The 19,501-nt window shown below is 42.7% G+C and overlaps 1 protein-coding gene across 3 annotated transcripts; it reads right to left on the reverse strand.

Moving 5' to 3' along the window:
• Nucleotides 1–2,403: 2,403 nt before the first annotated feature.
• Nucleotides 2,404–18,876, reverse strand: ATP1B4 (ATPase Na+/K+ transporting family member beta 4). Of its 3 annotated transcripts, none has more exons than XM_077145639.1 (8): nt 18,747–18,876; nt 14,583–14,826; nt 9,982–10,110; nt 9,618–9,722; nt 6,414–6,610; nt 5,725–5,781; nt 3,525–3,620; nt 2,404–2,785 (listed from the first exon to the last, which is right to left on the reverse strand). In XM_077145639.1, the coding sequence occupies exons 1-8, from the start codon at nt 18,807–18,809 to the stop codon at nt 2,624–2,626; spliced, it is 1,053 nt and encodes a 350-aa protein (XP_077001754.1). In that variant the 5' UTR covers nt 18,810–18,876; the 3' UTR covers nt 2,404–2,623. The 3 variants fall into 3 exon arrangements, with proteins under 3 accessions (XP_077001754.1, XP_077001753.1, XP_077001755.1); XM_077145638.1 differs by having other exon boundaries at nt 14,571–14,826; XM_077145640.1 differs by lacking the exon at nt 5,725–5,781 and having other exon boundaries at nt 14,571–14,826.
• Nucleotides 18,877–19,501: the final 625 nt, after the last annotated feature.

The raw sequence follows: 19,501 nt of genomic DNA on the forward strand, positions 1-19,501 counted from the left end.
AATTCCTTGTCTGTGTAATAAGTCAATGTATTTACAGGATAATAAATTATGTATAAAATATAGCACCAACAGTTGACTTCCTGTGAAATGTTAACTATTCTAACTCAAATTGTCATATGTTTAAAAATGTTTGGGGATATTATTAATTGATTTTAAAAAAGATAGTACTTCCTGGTAAGCAGCAGCTCAGAGTAGAAAGAGCACTGGACCTGGAGTCAGATGCAATGCAGGGTGTTTTCACTAACCGCTCTCTAATATCCTTTCCAGATGTAATGATCTATTATCTTTTACTACTGAATTGTGCAAGTTTGATTATTTGAGGTAATTTTAAAATGGTTTTAAAGTTTTTGTTGTCTTTAAGCATTTTGTTCTTTTTTTACTTTAGGTTAGTTTTGAACATTGAATTTGGTAAGGAAAGGAACCAAGAGAAGACAGTCTCGTGTTTTTGTGTTTTCCACATACCTGCAATACTATATATAATCTTCTATCACTTGTTAATAGTGGTCAGCCCCCCTCTACTCTGTTGATAAGAGTTGGAAGGTGTCTGGGCAGGAGATTCCAAAGAGCAACAGCAGTCATTCTGCCACAAAGCCATGGGGAAAACACTATTTGAGGGACTAGATTAGTGTGGTGTGTTTCTATAACTTCCTTAAATTCCAAGATTAAATAGCTTAGAATTTCTTAAAAGAGTTCACCTAGGTTAAGGGTTACTTTTGTTCTCAGCTTTGTCTTCCCAACACCACGTGTTTACATTTCCACATCAATGTCTGTCCAGTAGGAATCACAAGCTTAAAATGTCCAAAATTGATCTCAATATCTTCCTCTCCAAACCTGCTTTGCTTTTGTATTCCCAGTCTTGATCAAATCATCATTCAACTCTTTCTAGCCAAGTACAAAACCATGGAGTCATTCTTGAATCCTCCTTCTCCCTCATTCCCCATTTCCCAGTTTTGCCACATCCAATCTACCCTGCACACTGTAGCTGCCAAAATGCTCTTTCTAAAATGCAAATATGATCATATCACTTTCCTGCTTGAAATGCTTTAATGACTCCATTTTACCTAGTGGATGAAATTCAAGCTCCTCTTTTGGTCCCTGCCTACCTCTCTAGCCCCATCTTCTGCCATTTCCTGCCATCCCTTGGAGCGCTTTACACTCCAGCTACATGAACTGCTTTACAGTTACCCAAACACACCATGATCTTTCATGATTTTAAGTTTGCAAGTGAAATTTCCTCTGCTACATTTTCTGCTCAACTTAGTTATTTTTCCTCATGTTCCCATAGCATTTCTACACATTAATACTTTAATTCTTGTCACATTATGTAGTAGTCACTTCACTTGTCTGTCTACACCACTGAACTGCCAGTTCCCTGTTTCAGGAGAAGTTAAATATTGTAGAGGGAATTCAGAATCTGAATGTGGCTGGCATTCAAGCTTTCTTCAGACCCTGCGACACTATGCTATTTCGTGATGCTCACCTTCTCTCGCTGTCCCAGCCCACCCCCTGGTGGAGTTGTTAAGAAACAGTGAAATGGCCACATGGCCAAAGATAAGACACAGCAGCCTGACTGATCCACAACCCGAATAAACATTTGCTTCAAATCATCATTTAAGCAAATGAAAAACTGGCTAATAAACCTTGGATTTAGGGTGGCCTGGCAGGACTTCTCTGTCTCGCCATGTATTAGTTGGCAGCCTCCTGTTTCAATGCCCAGAGATGTAGCTGGGGATCAGCACAGACATCTCTGATGGTCTCAAAGAAGACCATCCACAAAGAGTCAAACTACTGCCAACAAATAGCTCAAGAAGAATTAACTGGTGGAGATCTTCTTCCTTGTTTTCTCCTCTGTGCGAAGCTGAAACAAAACTATTTGCAGGAATGTTTGTTTTGGGAATCAAACACCCATCACCTCCATATGATAGGTGCTCTTTCCAATAACAGTGTGCCCTACCTCCCGAAAAAGACACAGGGAAGGTCTTCATCTCTATCCCAGAAAAATATCCAGTTAGCCCTGCTTTCTGTACCAGTCAAAGATAAACCAGTCTTTGAATCATTATACAGCTGCCTGTGGGAAGACTTAGGTCCATGGAGTCAGGCAGCCAGTTTATCAAGCACCACTGGGTAATAGAGTTCCCTAGGTATGGTGGCCTTACATGTATTCAGGGTTGGTCTGAACAGTGACTCCCAGTAAGGACCTTGCCATACAGCTAAAAAAGTGTTGGAACATCAGCCTGATTGGGAGGAATCTCACCTCTGAAAATAACAATCTTTTGAAAACACAGTAGATTTATAATCATATAAAAATCATCCTTCAAGGTTATCATGATGTGTACCAGAGCCTATATTTACACTACAGTGAGATCTCTAACAGCAAGAACGGACTTTAGTTTTAAGTGGAAGGAAAGGAAATTAATATAATCTATTTGTCATCAGGAGAGACTACCTTTTAAAATCAAACAGCTCCCACAATGTCATTTCATACACATGTCAAAAGACAAGGAAGGATGATCTGCTGTCCATCTGGCTGTATCCTGATTGAAGAAAAATAATTCAGGTGCTGCCAGGGGTAACATGAATTAAAACAGAAACAGAACTGGTGGGAGTGACCCCCCCGAAGTCCTTAGGTCTCTATATTCAGGGTAAAGATTACCCTACCCACAAAGTGATCATTGATGACATCGTTTATGACGCTTTTGCCCTTCAGTTGGCACTGCACAGGCACTGCTTGGTTCTTCACCACGTCTGTAAAGTGCATTGCTACCAGCGGAGAAGTGTAGTTAACCTGTAGGTGGGGGAACAATGAATTCTAAGGGAAATGAGGGGAAGGAGTGGGAAAAGGTGTTAGGATGGAAGCGATCAGATATTCAGCGTAGGGTGAGATAACCCCCACAAAGGGAACTGAGTACACGCCATAATGTCAAGTCACAAGTGGCTAGAACAACTGACATAATCTCCCTGCCCTGGGAAAGTAGGTAAATTACACCTTTCTCTCCTAAGTCAGATGTCTGATTGTCCTCTGGGAGAAACCAATTCTGACTCAGTGTGATATGATTTTCTGGATAGCAGAACATGAATTAAACCACAAGTAACTATCAAGTCCCTATGCTGGAGATAAGCCTTCACTCACCCCTGAACTTCAATAGGAGAAACAGAGAAGTGTGATTATTTGGGAATAATAGAGGGCAAGGGTAGTACTTTGTCTATTCCTGGCTCAACCACTAATTAGGTGTGTGACCTTGAGCAAGTCACTTCCTCTCTCTGAATTCCAACTTCTCCATGTGTAAAGGACTTAGACCAGAGCAAATCAAAGGTCCCTTCCACATCTGGCAAGGAGTGGTTGTCCCAGAAATTTGTAGAAGAAGGCCCTGGTCATGGCCAGAGGTGACTCACGCCCCTCCCCACCACCAACACCTAATTCCCATAAATCCCAGACCCCCTTCCTTTGTTTCTGAGCTCTTTCAGACAGCAAGGACTGTAGGAAATACAGGCTTATGTGAGGACCAAAGGCGTTACAGGCTTACGTGAGTCAGTTTGCCGTAATAAGGGTAGTAGCGGAGGTCAAAAGAAGCAGACTCTGGGTAGTAATGGATGGATCGGATGTCGTTTTCATCGCCTCTCTGTAAGTAAAAACAGGTATTGTGGGATGCTGGGTCACTCAGCGGCTTGCAAGCCTGAGCTAAAGGGGCGTGTACCCCAGCTGAAATCACTATATGATCCATAGTCAGCTGTCCCAGGAAAACCATGAAAGCAGGATAGGATATAGCTCAGCCCAGACCTGTCTCCAGAGGGGCGTATTCATAGAGAGATTGTCCTGACTTTCCACTTCAAAGAATACCAAATAAAAGGCCTGGGCTGAGGAGGACAGAGGTGCTCAGGCTGGCTCTTAGCTCTGGGCCTGGCACCCAGTTTTAGACTTTGGGGCTGATGCAGTATATATTGGAGCATGTTTAATAAATCCCACTCCACGATAACTTCCATACTGCAGACTCGGTTCTATTGGAAGTCAGACCAGATGCGCAATGACCTGAGGCCTAGGGACACAGCCTACAACTGGCTCAACTAAACTCATGTCTCTGATTATATTCTCTGTAGTGCTCAATTCCAGTATGTGGAGTCAAGGGGAAAAAGTAAATGAGTTTCCCTCATCATATTCTGCTTATGTATTAGGCTTGCCCTAAAAAAGCAGAAGTCTAGGGGCCAAAAAGGACAAATAGTGCATCACTCCTAGCAAATTACTCATTAAATACTTTTGTCAATATACAATAATTGCACTTAGTTTAAACTGAGCTCTCCTTAATTTAGTCATTAGCTCCTCCTGCAAGAAAAAAAAGCATATGCTTTATTTCCACAAGTAGGTGTGAATTTGACCAGCAATGGTTATTATAGAATGTATACAGTGCTTAATATTTCTTCTCTCTCTTTGTTTTTTTTTTTGAAAAGGACAGTTCTCAGCAAGGCTCCATGTAAGCTGAAAAATGAATGCCTCCCACTAAGGAACTAAAAGCTAGACTCCATCCAATTAATATGCTAGTTTAAGACTGAGTTGGCCTTTATGATTTATTTATATATACTTCTAAAAAGCAATAAAATCTATTTTTCATGAATGGCCTGTGGAATGGATCCACTAGTTTGTAGTCATAGCTCACATTTGTGTATATTTACATAGACATGTGCAGTTGAACACAGTGAATGTCCTTCTTATCTTGTTTGCCTGGCAAACACTATCTGACCTTTCAAACTCAGCTTCTGTGTCATTACCTCCCAAGTGGAACTGACCTTTCCTTCTTCAATTTCTCCACTGCACCTTTCAAAACACCTACAATCCTTGAGTGCCCTGATTTCAGAGACTGAGTTATATTTATCATTGTACCCCAACACTTAGCAAAGTGGTTGGTATATAATAAGTTAGTGGTTGGTATATAATAAGTGATCAATAAATGCTTGTTGAATGAGGAATATGGCTGAATTAATGGCTGCGTTTGCTACTTTCTGATCTGCCACTTTGAGAAACGGAGTTTTGGAGCTGAATTTCTAGTACTGGGAATATGTCTCACACATTTGCAAGACCTACTGTCCAGGGCAGGGGATGTGTTGCTGTCATCAAACAGGAGGAAGCTACTGTCTATTTAAAAAGAGCTACAAAAGAGCTAATCGGTGCAGATGAGATAGGAGTAAATGGTCCTTCCAACCACAGTTAATTAGCATATTAATGGAGCTCTGTTTATACTTCAGTTGTAGTCATTTGTTACTGAAACACCCAGTACCACTGGTCAGTGATACAAAATGTGAAATTTAGTTTTAAAAGCAGGGACTAATGACTCTAATGAAAGCTGTTTGTTTAGTTCAAAGAAACAAGCTATTAGAGCTAAAAGTAAAAGTGTAAACAGAATCCCAATTAATGACTTGGCACATTGTTGTTCCGTGCTGTGCCCTTTAGATGAGGTTCATTCTTTGGCCTTCATAGGTATAAGTCATCACACACACACACACACACACACACACACACACACACACACATATACACACAATACATACATATGAAATGAATGGTTTCTAGAAATTAGAAGGCCTGCTAGACACTAAAAGAAGGTCTAGTTTAAAAAGGATCAACCCTTTCCCTAACCCATTCCAACCATCCATGTGTAAAGCCTTTGGAAGTGATGATCACCTTTTCACATGAAACAGATGTGCTAGCAATGCTTACTCAAAAAGGTACTTTACCTGAACTTTGCAGGAAACCTTCACAGGATCTCCAAGTTCAGGACGAAAGCCTACAATCTATCAAAAGAAAACTGGTGTTTTTTTTCTTTTTTAAAAACAGATTTGACAGTAAAAATGGGACTTCTCTAAATCCTTGAGGCATAAGTTTTGTCTATTTTGCCCCTCAGAAATGTTGCAAAAAGCAGAAACTGCAAAACAAATTCAGAGCTGCGCAGACCAATTTACTTCTTGTGTTTGTGCCTGTTATTCATAAACAGCAGAAAGTGCAGCAAGATAACCCTAAAGATGTAAACAACTTTCTGATTTCAAAAGAAGCATGTCTGATAAGGCGCTGCCAGACCTAAGGCATGGCAGGAGAGAAGGAAAATGCATCTCTTATGACATAAGTACAGCCCCTCCCCCACCTCATCACCAGGTAGATCCTCTGTTCCAAACAGCTCAGGATCCCACCTCCAACAGAGGGCATCGAGGGGCAGATTTAAGGGTGGGAGGGAAAGAATAAAAATAAGAAGAAAAAAAGGAGGAAGAGTTATTGCTTGGTAGGTTCTTTCGATTGTATGACTGATGTTATCAGTAAAATGGCCAAACATGTGGTGTGTGAAGACAGAGCACAAGAGAAAGGGGCTGACCAGAGCCCTTTTACCCAGTTCACCCACTTATCACTGTCAGAGTATCAAGGATCAATATACCCTGTTCATCTTTAGAAGAATGCAGGGCTGTCCAGTAGAGTAGCCAAAAGTAGGGTCCTCCAGACCAGAGCAGTTCTTCAGGAAGGAGCGCTTAAATTGGCAGGCCTTCTTGTCCTCATCCTCATCACCATCTTGGATAAAGTACTGCCCCGGGGGACAATCAATATTCATTTCCTCTTGAAGACTGTCATTATAGCCTAAAGTGTGCATGGGTAGCAAAGGGTCATGTTAGCCTTTAGAAATAGTTAGAAAATATTGTGTTGGCTATTCTGTAGCCAGGTGCTACAGAGGAAGAACATATTTCCAGTAGTCCTCCCTCCTCAGTTTCCTTTCTCTGTTTACCCATAATCCTCTGAAAAAGCTCACTCAGTCTATCCTGGACCCTCTGACCTGGGATCAGGTGCCCAAGACCCTTTATTGGCAATATCTCTCCAGCCTTCCTGTCTAGCAGCCTCAGCCACTTTGATTGCCTGTCCTCTTGCTTCTCATTACCTCAGAACGTCTGGATATCCACCTCTGGGTCATATGTTGGTCACTTTATAAGTTTCCTCTATTTTCCATTATTTCTTTTTCAGATATAGTTCACTGTAAACTTGGAAGGCTGCTTCTTCTACCCTTGGGAATAGGCACATAGTAGGTAGACTTTGGAAGAGGGACCGAATCATGTCAAGTCATGGGTATGTAAGAAGGCTAAGCTCCTGGGTTAAATCTCATCAACTTCAGCCTGTGAAACATCTCCCTGGGAAGTCAATGAGAGGCACTTGTTGCAAGAGAGTAGGGAAGTGTATTTCGCGGTATGGAAGGAAGGGGGAGAATAGGAGGAGGAGGAGGGAAGAAACCAGCTCCACATTCTTTACAGAGGGATGTGCACTGCAAAATGGAAGCTTACATTGGAAGATAGAAATCAATGACAATCCCAGCATTTTCACGGAAAAAGAAGGGGACGGGAACTTGCCCATTGTGACTTGAGGCACCCAGGGTTAGTGTCCATTTACATTGGACGCCATGTCCAAGAATCACACATCGGGGAAGGAGCTGAAAGTGGCTGTCTGTGAGCTGACCCTTTGGACTACCAGATGCCATAAAACTGGACTTTGGAAGTCACTGAATTATTCCCAATTTAGTTCTAAATAATGGAGCCCAGTTAGCCTTGTTAGACCCAACCCTTATGCATTCAATGTTCCATGTAGCTCAGTCTTTCACAGGAAAATGTACATCTATGGTCCACCAGAGGCAAATCTCCAGTGTACTGTTGGATCATGAGCTAGATAGATTGTGACTTGGGTTTGATATTATTGAGAGGCAATTCGGAACTTTAAATGTATTCCAATTATGGTTGTACTTTTATGTTGTCTTTGACAAAACTATGTTCAGTTTCAAGCTTTTTTTAATATTTTCTTTTTAGAATAAGAATTATGCCCACATAGTAACTTTCTAAATGGAAGCTGCAACCACATGCTCACTGTTTCTCTTGAGGTAGTTCCATTAAAAACAAGGTAACATGGGCATGACTTTATTGCAAAATCCCAGTCCTCATGGAAATGCAAATGATACTCTGGGATATCTATTTCGGAGATGTGTTCCTTTCTTATCAGGACATTTTATCTACCTTTAGGTGCTAAACTTCCAATGCTTCTCCTAGCTGCTTTTGCCCCCATCCCCCCCCCACCCCATCATCAGGTCAGAATTGGTATTTCTCCATCTACTAGCTTCTCAGAGAACTTTCCTCAGTAGAGATCCTGGCAATATATTTGCAAAAGCTCACACAAATCTTTAAAGAAAAGAAAATATTGTGTTGGCTATGATGTCCAAAATAATTTATTTTTGCCAAAAATGGAACAAGGAACTACATGCACTCAGAAAGAATCCAGCTTTACTGATTTTACAGGTGAGGAACTTGAAGCTCACACTTATCTAAAATAACACTCGGCATTACTGATAAAGCTGAGTTTCTAACTCCTCGGTCATATTGCTGCAGCATAGAGTGATATAAAGCAGTGCTTCTCAAGCTTCTAAGCTCATACAAATCACCTGCTGATCTTGTTAAAATGCAGATCCCAATTCAGCAAGTCTTGGGTAAAGACCTGAGTTTCTGCATTTCTAACAAGCTCCCAGGTAATGTCCATGCTTCTGGTGCCTGAATCACACTCTGAGAAGCAAGATTGTCAAGAACGTGGACTTGAGTTCAAACACTGATTCTACTGCTGCTGGGAGATTTACATCTTTATTTCCCCCTTTCTGAGCCTCGGTTCCTTCATTCGGAAAACGGGGAAAATAGAATCTACCATGCAGAGTTCAATTTAAATGACAAAATGCATATGTTTAAACAATATTTTCTGGAATACGATAAGAGACTGTTCTACTTCAGTGCACTATCTACTAGCCCTCCTTTCACCCACCCCCACCCTCACTTCAGCTAGTCCAGGATAATCAAACCAGTCCGACTGGCTTTTTTCCACAAGTAGTAGGTATGGCAAGGCAAACCCCACGGAGGCTTCTCTTTGATAACTGGATAAATACAGAACCTATGTTCTCTGTGTTTAACTTTCACCAAACTGCAACCTCAGTTTCCACCATGAAGAAGAGCCTCCCTCAAAGCCATCCATTTGTCCCTGAAAATGTATCTGATAATGGTGTGGAGAGAGGCATATTGAAACACATAGGATGAAAATGTTGGACTGACTGCCACCCAGAGATACATCCTCTGACTCCCCTCTTGAATGCTGTTAAATAAAGACCCTTGCCCTCACCCTTCAAGATGGCCCATCTGCAAGAAATGATTTCTCTTACCTTGAGAAAGTACAGGAGACAAGAATCTTCCAGCTGTGAATAACTTTTCTTCTTTTCTTACCACTACCTACCTCCAGAATAATCTTTCATAATTAGTCACTACATATATATTTAACAAAACTTTATTGAGCCACCTAGATGTGGCCAGGCCTTAATGAGGTGCTGCAAGGTGTTCAAAAAGAGAAAACAAGTTCTCCACCCCCCCAATCTTCCTGAGGAGTTGGCTTGTATGGTTTCAAGACAACATACAATCACAAACTATTGTAGTTTCAATTGTATCTACAGGTGCTAAGGGGAATGCAAGGTGAAGGAAGACCATGCTGTGAAGAGTGCGATTTCTGGGCCAGGTGAATTTTGAATTCCCACCCATCACCTTTCAAAAGAGCTATCCACCATTCAGAGGAACTTACTTACCCTGGAGAAAGCCATTTAGGCTAATCACATAATGCTGCCAAGTGTCAGGTTCAGAAACGTTGAAGTTGAAGTTAAGGCTATGGGCGAAGGGTCTGATCATAACTCCTGGCAATGAAAACAGGTTTTGGATATATTAACCCATTCTTGGGATCATTTTTTGTATTGATTCCCATGAAACCATTTCCCTCCAGGCAATCAAAATGAAAAGGACTATAATTTGCCAAGTACCATTTTACTTTTACTCTTAATAATTGAATCCCTAAGTCATTACTGGTAAGAGCCAAAGTTAATTGAGGCTGAACATGCTGTGCAAGCAAATTTCTGTCCAGCAAGTTCTGACAATGTAGGACATTTGGGCACTCACCAGGAGGCTTCACCCTCTCAGTGAAGGGCGGCATGTAAGGACTGATGGTCAGAAATAGCGTGTAAGTGCAGAGGGTGATCACAGCAGCCAGGGAGGCATAGAAGAAGAAGTAAATGACCAATATCAGGCCTGCAGAGGGATGAAAGATGAGAGAGGTTAGTGCTTGCCAACATGCCCTGCTCCCTCCATTCTAGCACTGGAACTCGTGAACCCGAACCAACCCCAAAATGTGAGATGGCTTATTTTTTTATTCCCCAGATTCAATATGACCTTGCACATTCAGATTTTTCCAATTTGTAATCCATGAGAACTGTATCAAGGGTCTTGTTGCAGTTTACCTTTACAGCATCTTCCATGGAAGGGCTTGCTGCGCAACTGATGACTATGAACAAGATTACAAGAGAGTGGAGGGTAAAGCACTGCAAAGGGAGAACTGCTTATGAATCCTCGGGGCAACAGTTGATATCCTAAGTACAAATCATTCTTCGCTATTCATTAAAGCAGGTTCCCTGAAGAGCCCTAGCAGCTTGGTCCCAGTGGTTACATATATTTGCAAGTGATGAAGACAGTATTTATTTTCCACATAGTCTCTAATTCAAACTTTTGGTTAATTTTCACTGGACTTGCCTCTAATCAAGGCAGAGTGAGGTTTGACCCTTCTTATTTCAGATGTCATTCATCTTTGGCAAGAGCATAAGTGGCTCTGCTTTTCAAAAAACAACACTGACATGGGGCAAGGAAGAGAAGAGGAGGAAACTAATTGCTGCTACTTGCTATCTGTGAGCTTGGGCAAGGTACAGAGCTTCTCTGCACCTCCAATTCCTCATTTCTCACAGGCAAAATGGGAATAAGGTTAGCATTTACCTTATATCCTTACTTGTATCCCTAATGGTATCTTAAATTCAGCTTTTTTATTATACTCTATCCCGATTATATCACTTCCTAGCTGTGTCATCTCAAGCATGCTGTTCATCTCTCTTGGTCCTATCTTCCTCATCTGTTAAATGAGGACGATGGTAGTACTTGTTTCTTAGAGTTGAATAATGCATATAAACAGCATAGCACAGAGCCTGGCAGATAGTAAGTGCCCTATAGATGGCAGTCATCATCATTGTTATTGTTAATATTATTATCCCTATAACTCCAGAGGCAATGTTGTATGAATTCCCCCTCTGTGGACTGTGGCTCTAGATCTGCCCTGAGATTAAAAAGCACAGAGTGAAGTGAAGTGTAAGATTCCTGCTGAGCTCTCCTTGGGACCTGTGCTGGTCTGAATCTGTGGTGGACCCCAGAAAAGCCGTGCCCTTTGATCCTCACTCAATATTGCTGGGTGGGAGCATTTTGATTGTTTCCATGAAGATGTGTCCCACCCAATTGTGGGTGGTAACTTTCGATTAGATGATTTCCTTGGAAGTGTGTCTCCACCCACTGAAGGTGGAGTTGCTTGCTAGAATCCTGTAAAAGAGGAAACATTTTGGAGAGAGTCCCTTTTTGGTAGAGCCACGAGAAAGCCAGCAGATGCCAGCATGTTTGCCATGTGCCCTTCCAGCTGAGAGAGAAACGTTGAACGTCGTCTTCTTGAACCAAGGTATCTTTCCCCGGATGCCTTAGATTGGACATTTCTATAGACTTGTTTTAATTGGGACATTTTCTCGGCCTTACAACTGTAAACTAGCAACTTATTAAATTCCCCTTGTTAAAAGCCATTCTGTTTCTGATATATTGCGTTCCAGCAGCTAGCAAACTAGGACAGGACCCTAGCCTGGGACAATATCTAGTTTTAACTCACCACAGTGACATGGTATTGGAACTACAGGTTTGAACCTAATTGTGAGCCAGAAACTGGAACAAACTACATAACTTTGCTGTACCTAAAAATGAATCCAAACACTATTTTTAAAATTGAACCATGGGCAAAATATAAAATTACACCAAAAAAGGAGTCAGGGGTGGGGTAATCCAACCAGAAATGGAACTGTCCCTTTATGCCTTTTAAGATGAACCAAAGCAGAACTACAACATGGACAGGTATAGACCCTGGGGAATAAACAGGGGGCCTATGGGCCTGTGGTATTTGGCTACTTCCCGCTGGCATTCTAATGGGATATGCCCTGTGCCTCCTCCATTCCTCCACCTCCACCCCCATACTGGAAATGGATCAATAGCTGGAGCCATCCTGAGGGACTAGAAAACTCTGTTTCATGAGGCAACAATGGACTATAAATACATTTTCTTGAAGAGATCTTTCTTCTTGTCCAGGATGTCTGGCAAGAAAGCTGTAAATGTGAGAATGGCACTAACCTCACTCAGGAGGGAGTGCCCAGGAGTCTGTGATAAGTTAACTGTCTTAGCCACCTCCCCCTTAGGCAAAACCCAACACCATCTGCCGCTGAACCTACTGATCCCTCCAACGCTTTCTGCTCCAAAAGTCCAAGGTTTATTTGGGTTCCTTCCCTACATAATCCAGGGTTCGTCCTGCAATGTCCCACTCAGACTTGGAGAGACCACTAGTTACCTATGCCCCAAACTCTTCATTCCTCTGACCAAGGTATCCCATCAGGTTCTGGGTTCCTACTCATCAGGGCCCTGTTCGTTGCTAGAATTCATGGAGGTGGTGTGGTGTCCTGGCAAGAAAATGAACTCTAATGTCCATCCAATTGGGTTTGAATCCCAGCACTGACACTATTAACTGCATGACTTTAGAAAAGTTACCCTCCCTAAGCCTCAGTTTCTGCATCTGTAAAACGGGAGCAATAATTTTGCGACCTTATACAGTTCTTGTCAGCATCCAATAGAATAACCTAGAGGTCCTAAGAATAGAGGTTGCCTAGCTACCAAAGGGAAATTTCACAGTTTAAAAACAGGCTGGGTAAATATGTTGAACATGTCAATGTTCAGGCTGTGAAAGGGTTAGGTGACTGGTCAAGGAGGCACCTCAGGCAAGAGAGGAAGAAGGCGTGTGCTTGGTGGCCTATGTGTTAACATTATTATTTGCCCCTTGCCCAGGGGTAGTTCAACAGAAGAAGCCTGAATTTCTGGACTCTCCTTGAGCCCACTATCTAATGGCCTGGCCAAGTCCCCACTACCATGTCCTGTCTGCATACTGAACCTTTGCCCCTCATCCTCACTTATTGGCCTATGGCTCTTCCTTCACAGGAGCAATTCAGATCAACATATCTGGTGAAATTTCAATGCCTGGCTGTTTAAGGGTTAATGTATGGCTCCCCTTCTCAGAATTACACTTTCATTTTCACAGGACCTGATTTTCCAGTCCTCTGTAGGCAAGGGAGAAACAGCTGTGTCTTCTTTGGATCCCCAGTGAGTATCCAGCATTTTTCTGCAGCTTCCAGAATGTTGGAATGTCCCTTGAATGGTACATTTGTTCCAGTTGAGAATTTGAGGAATGGGTACGGGTGGAGCTGGGAACTAAGGAGGGGTGAAGGGAGGTGGATGTTGCTCAGAGCCCCACACCTGCTATTCTTAATTCCAGGAACAGGCCTGGCTGTTTCACCCTGACTGAGCTAAACTAGAAACAGAAGGCACAAGGGAAAAAATTTTCAGTCAAAGGGGACTTTAGAAGGAGCAACCATCAACTTCAGCAGCTTAAACCTTTGGCACCAGGGACTCTTATTTCATCCATGGCGTCCTCTATCTTTTTCCTTCTCCTGCAGATTAACTGAGTCCCAAACCAGCAGCTCCTCTCTTTTCTGGACTGAACAGAGTGGCAAGTGTGAATTTTACCACAGGCTAAATCTCCTGAGGAGAAGGCTCAGCGTTAATAGTGTAAGAGGTATGTAGGACCCTGGGATGGGGTAGGGTGGGGGTGGGGCTCTGGGGAAGTTAATGAAGTAAAAATGATGGCAGCATGTGGTACAAAGAGGAAATACTAAGGAATACAATTCTGCCATAGATCAAGGGATATAGAGGCTCAACCTTAAACTCTAGTAATTATCCCATTAAACTTGATTCCTCTGACCCCTATGAGAGAGTGGAGCCCCCATAAGCTGGGGCCAAAGGTGGGCCTCTTGACCCTCCTCTCACATTATTAGGTGAAGTGGCATAGTTTTATAAACCTTGGTCAGGTTGGCAGAAACTTGAGAGTTATATCCTAGAAATAATCTTCTATATAGTTCTTTTAACTTTACAATTTTATCATCTTGCTGGACTCACATTAGGATCTTGTGAGAGAAGCAAAGCAAGGATTATTTCCCTCATTTGACAAGTGAGGAAAGTGATGCTTGAAGAGGGTAAGTGATAAGCCCAAGATCACATAGCTAGAAAGCGAACAGGGCTGGACTTAAAAAAAAAAAAACCACTGTGCTTTTTCAATTCACTCTCATTGCCTCCCTGCATTGCAACCAATATTGGGTCCAGTGGATTGAAGCAAACAAATCAAGTTTGTTCACCCACGTGGAGTCTGTTCCAATGGGATCTGCCCACCGTCTAGGCATTTCCCCAGTTGATCCTTTTAGGTGAAATGTCAAGAGAAGTTTGCAGACCAGCTTATCCGGCATATGGTAAAGGAGCACTGGACACCAAGCCAAAAGCAAACGGCGCCCGACAGGGACATTGGGGTGACTGGGACTTACTCCAACTCTGACCTGTTCGGGCCAGAGACATCCTTTTCTCCGGATCCCACAGGTATTCGTTCATGATCTGCAATTTCTGCCACCAAGCTGAAATGCCTGTTGGCTGGCCGTGATCCTCTTGCTCTTCCTTTTCCTCCTCTTCCTTCTGCTCTGTCTCCTCCTCCTCCAAATCAGGCACCACCCTCACCTGAGCCTCTTCCTCCGTGTCTTCTTCCTCATCTGCTAAGTAGTTCTGGTTCACTTCATCCTGATCATCCTGCAACAGTGACAAAACAACCCCCTCTTTGAAAAAAATCTTCAATAACACATCCCACCAGCCAAAAATAAATGGAAAACGACTCAATATTTGGAGACATTTCAAATTTCCACTCCCCCCAAAACAGACCCGTTGTTACAAAAGGCAGGTTTTCTTTCTCCCTGTTTTTTTTTTTTTTTTTTTTGGAGGGAGGGAGGGAGCAACGTCATTTCTCTAATCCCTTTTGACTCTGTTAAGCCTCTTGCCTAACTTTGAATGGGTTGTCAGGGCAGAGCGGTACTCAAGACTGGAGGATGGAGTAGTCTTAGTTGTGTCCATGATGGCAAATTCTCTGTCCAAGTTGGCTTCACCTTAACACTCAGTACACTCTCAGCCACCCACCCTCACTACCCCAAGTTGCATCTAGAAATAGCTTGGGGGAGACATCAGGAGAAGAGGCAAGCTGCTATACCCCTCCTCAAAACTTAGACTGCCTTCTCAACAGAAACAAGAGATGGGAGATTATTTGTTGCTTCACCCACTATTGCCCTAGCTGGAAGATCTTTCTACATCAAGCTATTTGGCAAACCCCTGAAATCTGGGGCCCCAAATGATACTTTTTTAGTCCCTCTCTGTACCCTAGGTTAAAAGCTGTGCATGTAATAAGTGCTCAGCAAATATTTGTGGATTGCAGCCATTACTTGAAATTGAAACTGGAATCTTCCCTGAGTGACTCTACGAAAAAAAAAAGAGAAAAACTCAAACTTCACCAAGTTGTATTTCAAATTTCTCCTAGCTGTAGGCTGGAGAGTTGGATCTTTGCTTTTTGGCAATTTGCCAAGGCTCATTGCAGCGGCAGAAAATGAGGACACCCTCCCTCCTCTATGCTGTCCAAGTCTGAGGAGTGGCGGGGCCTCTGCACCTGTTGGGGGTTGGATGTGTCAAATGATAGGGCCAGTAGCCCCATGCTGCCCCCTCCCTGCTTGATTCTTCAAAGGCCACTTAGAGGGCACTCAATTTAAAATGCTGCCTTTGGTGGGCGATTCAGCAAATTGGACTTTTCAGAATCATTAAATATGATACAGAACGACAAGGCCTTACTCTTAGACCTAAGTCTGCCCAGCATTATCTAGTTCTTGATTATGAGCACTTGTTCCCTAATTTGTTCAAATGTACAGCTTTATATCACACACCATTTCAGAACTGACAGGAACCTTCACGATTCACTTGTCCAACCAAGGCCCAGAGGAGGGACAGTCAGGCAGCAAGTTCATGATAGAGTTGACGGTCCCAGAGCTATGTCTCTTGATACCGTGGACAATGATGTTTCTCCTCTATCCCAGCAGGAGTAAGTGCCTAGAGGTGGTTTAGCAGATTTATGAAGCATAACAATGTGTTAAGCTCTATGTTCCCAAGAGTTGTATGTGCTTACAATCTAGGATTTCTGATTGTGACAGGGACTCAGAATATAAGGCTTAGAATAAACCCCATCACTCAATGTTGAATAGATTATTAAAATGTTCTTAAATCTCCTTCACTTATGTGTGAACTTATGTATGATTTTGACCTCCCAAACTACATTCTGAATGCCCAGGAAGCAGGATCTATGTTCTTCTAACTCCTTGGTAGTGTCCACAATCTGAAGCCCACATCTAAGTACCCACTGGTACTAACCAAATATCAATGATAACTGCCTGACTTAAAGCGTCTAACCTCATCAATCATGTTGTCTGTAGAGGGGAGTCATCATAGCCCTCATAGAATCTACTGCAATTGAGAATCTCAAAAAGTGCTTCCTCATGGAGGAATTTATACTCTTTTTTTATTTTCGAAGAAGTTATTTTTCTCTCTTTGCTGCCCATACCTTATTGCCACCTCTGCTCCATGGAAGAGGCAGCTAGCCCTGGCCCTAGCCTCCTCGTATTTGTATATATGGGCTTTCATGATAATCTCATTAAAGACAGCTTGTCATTAAAGCTTTACCCTCCAGGTAATTTCCCCACAGCTCTCACACTGCCTAAGCCTACTTCAGGGACCCCAAATATCTTTTTTTCCCTCTCCCCTGCCTCTGGGTACAAGGGACCTCATATTGTGTCTTCCTAGAAAGTTCCATTTTAATTAAATCCTTTTAATGTGTAAAACACACCTTTGCACAGCTAACTAATTAACAAAATCCAGTAGGGAATCTTGTAGTAACGACAATGTTTACCCCTAGTGTTCTGTTTTTGTTTTTGTTGTTGTTGTTAGTTTCCTTAAATGGCCCTGTCTTCATGTAATAGTGAGTGGGAATGTTCACGGATATGACAGTGGGTGTATGCTGGGGCCATCATGTTGCCCTAAAAGGGAAGAGTCTGCAGGACAGAGGGTGGCTCCATTTTGAGCAATCTAAATATATAAACATATAAACAAATATATAAACAAATAGTATGACCCAAAGGATAAAATTGGGCCCTGCATTGAGCACACCCTGTAAACATTCTGTTGATTGGTTCATTTTTAAAGATAAATTAGAACCGGATTATTCATTGCATCAAAAAATTTCTTTTTAATCTGCTCAAGTATCCCCATAAAGAACAAGGTCCCCTGATGCATTTAAAATCCAAACCAGGGCATGCCACGGTGGCTCAGCTGGGCACGCCATGGTGGCTCAGCAGGCAGGAACGCTTGCCTGCGATGCCAGAGGATCTGGGTTCGATTCCTGGTGCCTGCCCATGTAAAAAAAAAAAAAAATCCAAACCAGTTGACAAACAATTGAAATTATGTACAACACTTCAGCAACATCCTATAGAAAAGACACCAAGTAAGGAATAGTTATATACCCCACTAATTATGACTGCTTTGGGAGCTGGAAGGGGCTTTGGGGCATGTCAAAATAAATATTCCACAAATTATGGCTGGAAAACTAGGGGCCGCCCTCTGTAGGTTGAAATGGGGTTAGAAGAATTCATGTTTTCCTTTCCTGGATGTTGACAGTTTTCACTTAACTCCCTAGCTGTATAAGTGGCTATTCTCAAGGAAAAATGGATTAGGCTTTGTTTCCTCCTGGGGTTCAGGTCACAGTCATCTCTGGAGGAGATTTCAGAACCCGCCTCCATGAAAGAACTGTGTTTGGCATATGTGAATGATTTATAGCCAAATAAATGCAAAGAAACTTTTGATATAAAGAAATTTGTAATGCACCCTAGAAATGTTGATACCAGAGAGGTGTGTGTGTGTGTATTGTTGTGTTGGGCAGGGTGTGGTGGCAGGCAGGGTGGCAAAAAGTGACGGTGGATCAAGGGGTTAGGAGGCTGCATATTGCACAATGTAATGGAAAGAGCGCAAGATTAAAAGTGGAGACTTACATTTTCCTTTTTGCTCCTCCACTAATTTGCAAGTCACTCCCAGCCTCTGAGCCCCAGCAACTTCTTTAACATAATGAGAGATTCTGGAAAGATGATCTCTAGGATTCCTCTCGGCTTCTTATATGGAGGATTCTATGATTTTAGTTTGGAAATTATGCTTTAGAAAAAGAGCAGCTGGGTTCCTAAGAAGCTAGTACCCAAAGGGACTGAGACAGCTGGGTAAGCAGTGCCTTTCATTTCCTCTTCCTGTCCCCTTCTCTCTTGGTTAAATTTTTTGCTAACGAAACCCCTACTCCCGCACATCAAAAGGTCTGTTCAAATTCTGGAATCTGAAGAAAAAAATTTTACTCTTACTCTCTGGCACCCTACTCTTTCCTTATTTGAGTTCCACAAATAAAGGGGCTTCTTCCACTGCTCTAGCAATTTGGGGCGCCCTAGATGCTGGAAGTCACTCCTCCTTCTTGAATCCCTGGGCTTCCTTAAACTTCACTGCTCCTGCTCAGCCCTAGGACAAGTAGCCATAAGCCCAGACTTTCGCGACCCCCAACCCACCCTATTAGAAAGGAATAGCAAAATATTCTGCTCCCTGAGACTCACAAGTCTGTAGCGATAACCATAAGGTAAGGCCGGAGCCCTTCTGGACCGGAGTTGCCTTCTCATGGCTGTCCAGTGGGTAAAAATGCAGCAGAGGCAGGTAAGTGGGTAAGAGTTCTGGAACTTCTGCTGGTACAGGAGACACTGAGTGCTGGGGACACTTGGCTCCTAGTAAAAGTGAACCCGCCTGGCATGAGCCCTTCCCCAAAATAATCTAACATGTCCCTCTCTCATTGGTTGGCCCCTTCTCTGAATCAAGGGAAAGCCCTTGTGGAAAAGCAAGCTCATCATTACAGGGAGGGGGAGATATTCTGGGTCACGAGGATGAGCAACTCGCCCCCTCCAGCGCCTGAGAAATGATGGGCTCAATGGAAATCTAAAGTCGTGTCCTCTATTGAGAGTTGGATATTAGTGTTTTCAGGGGGTGGAGCGTGGGTGGGAGTTAGGGTTGAGGGTGGATGGCCAAGAATAACTTGCTTTTTTCATAAGGCTGACCTCATGCAAAAGGATCCAGGGTGTCAGGAAAGATTCCCTTTGCTCTGCCCCCACATGCATACATCAAGCCACCTAAAATATTCTTTATTTTCTCAATCCATAAACCCCTTCAAATGTGGATTATGCTTTCTCATTTTGGAGGCCAGGACCCCTTTTAACCCACCCCTCACTCAAAAAGGGCCTTGGATATAAAGAAGTCTTTTTCTAGTCCTCATGTCAGTGGCCACATCAGTGACTGCCCCTCGTGCACACAAATATATACA

The sequence above is a fragment of the Tamandua tetradactyla genome, chromosome X, assembly GCF_023851605.1.
Source record: "Tamandua tetradactyla isolate mTamTet1 chromosome X, mTamTet1.pri, whole genome shotgun sequence".
NCBI lineage: Eukaryota > Metazoa > Chordata > Mammalia > Pilosa > Myrmecophagidae > Tamandua > Tamandua tetradactyla.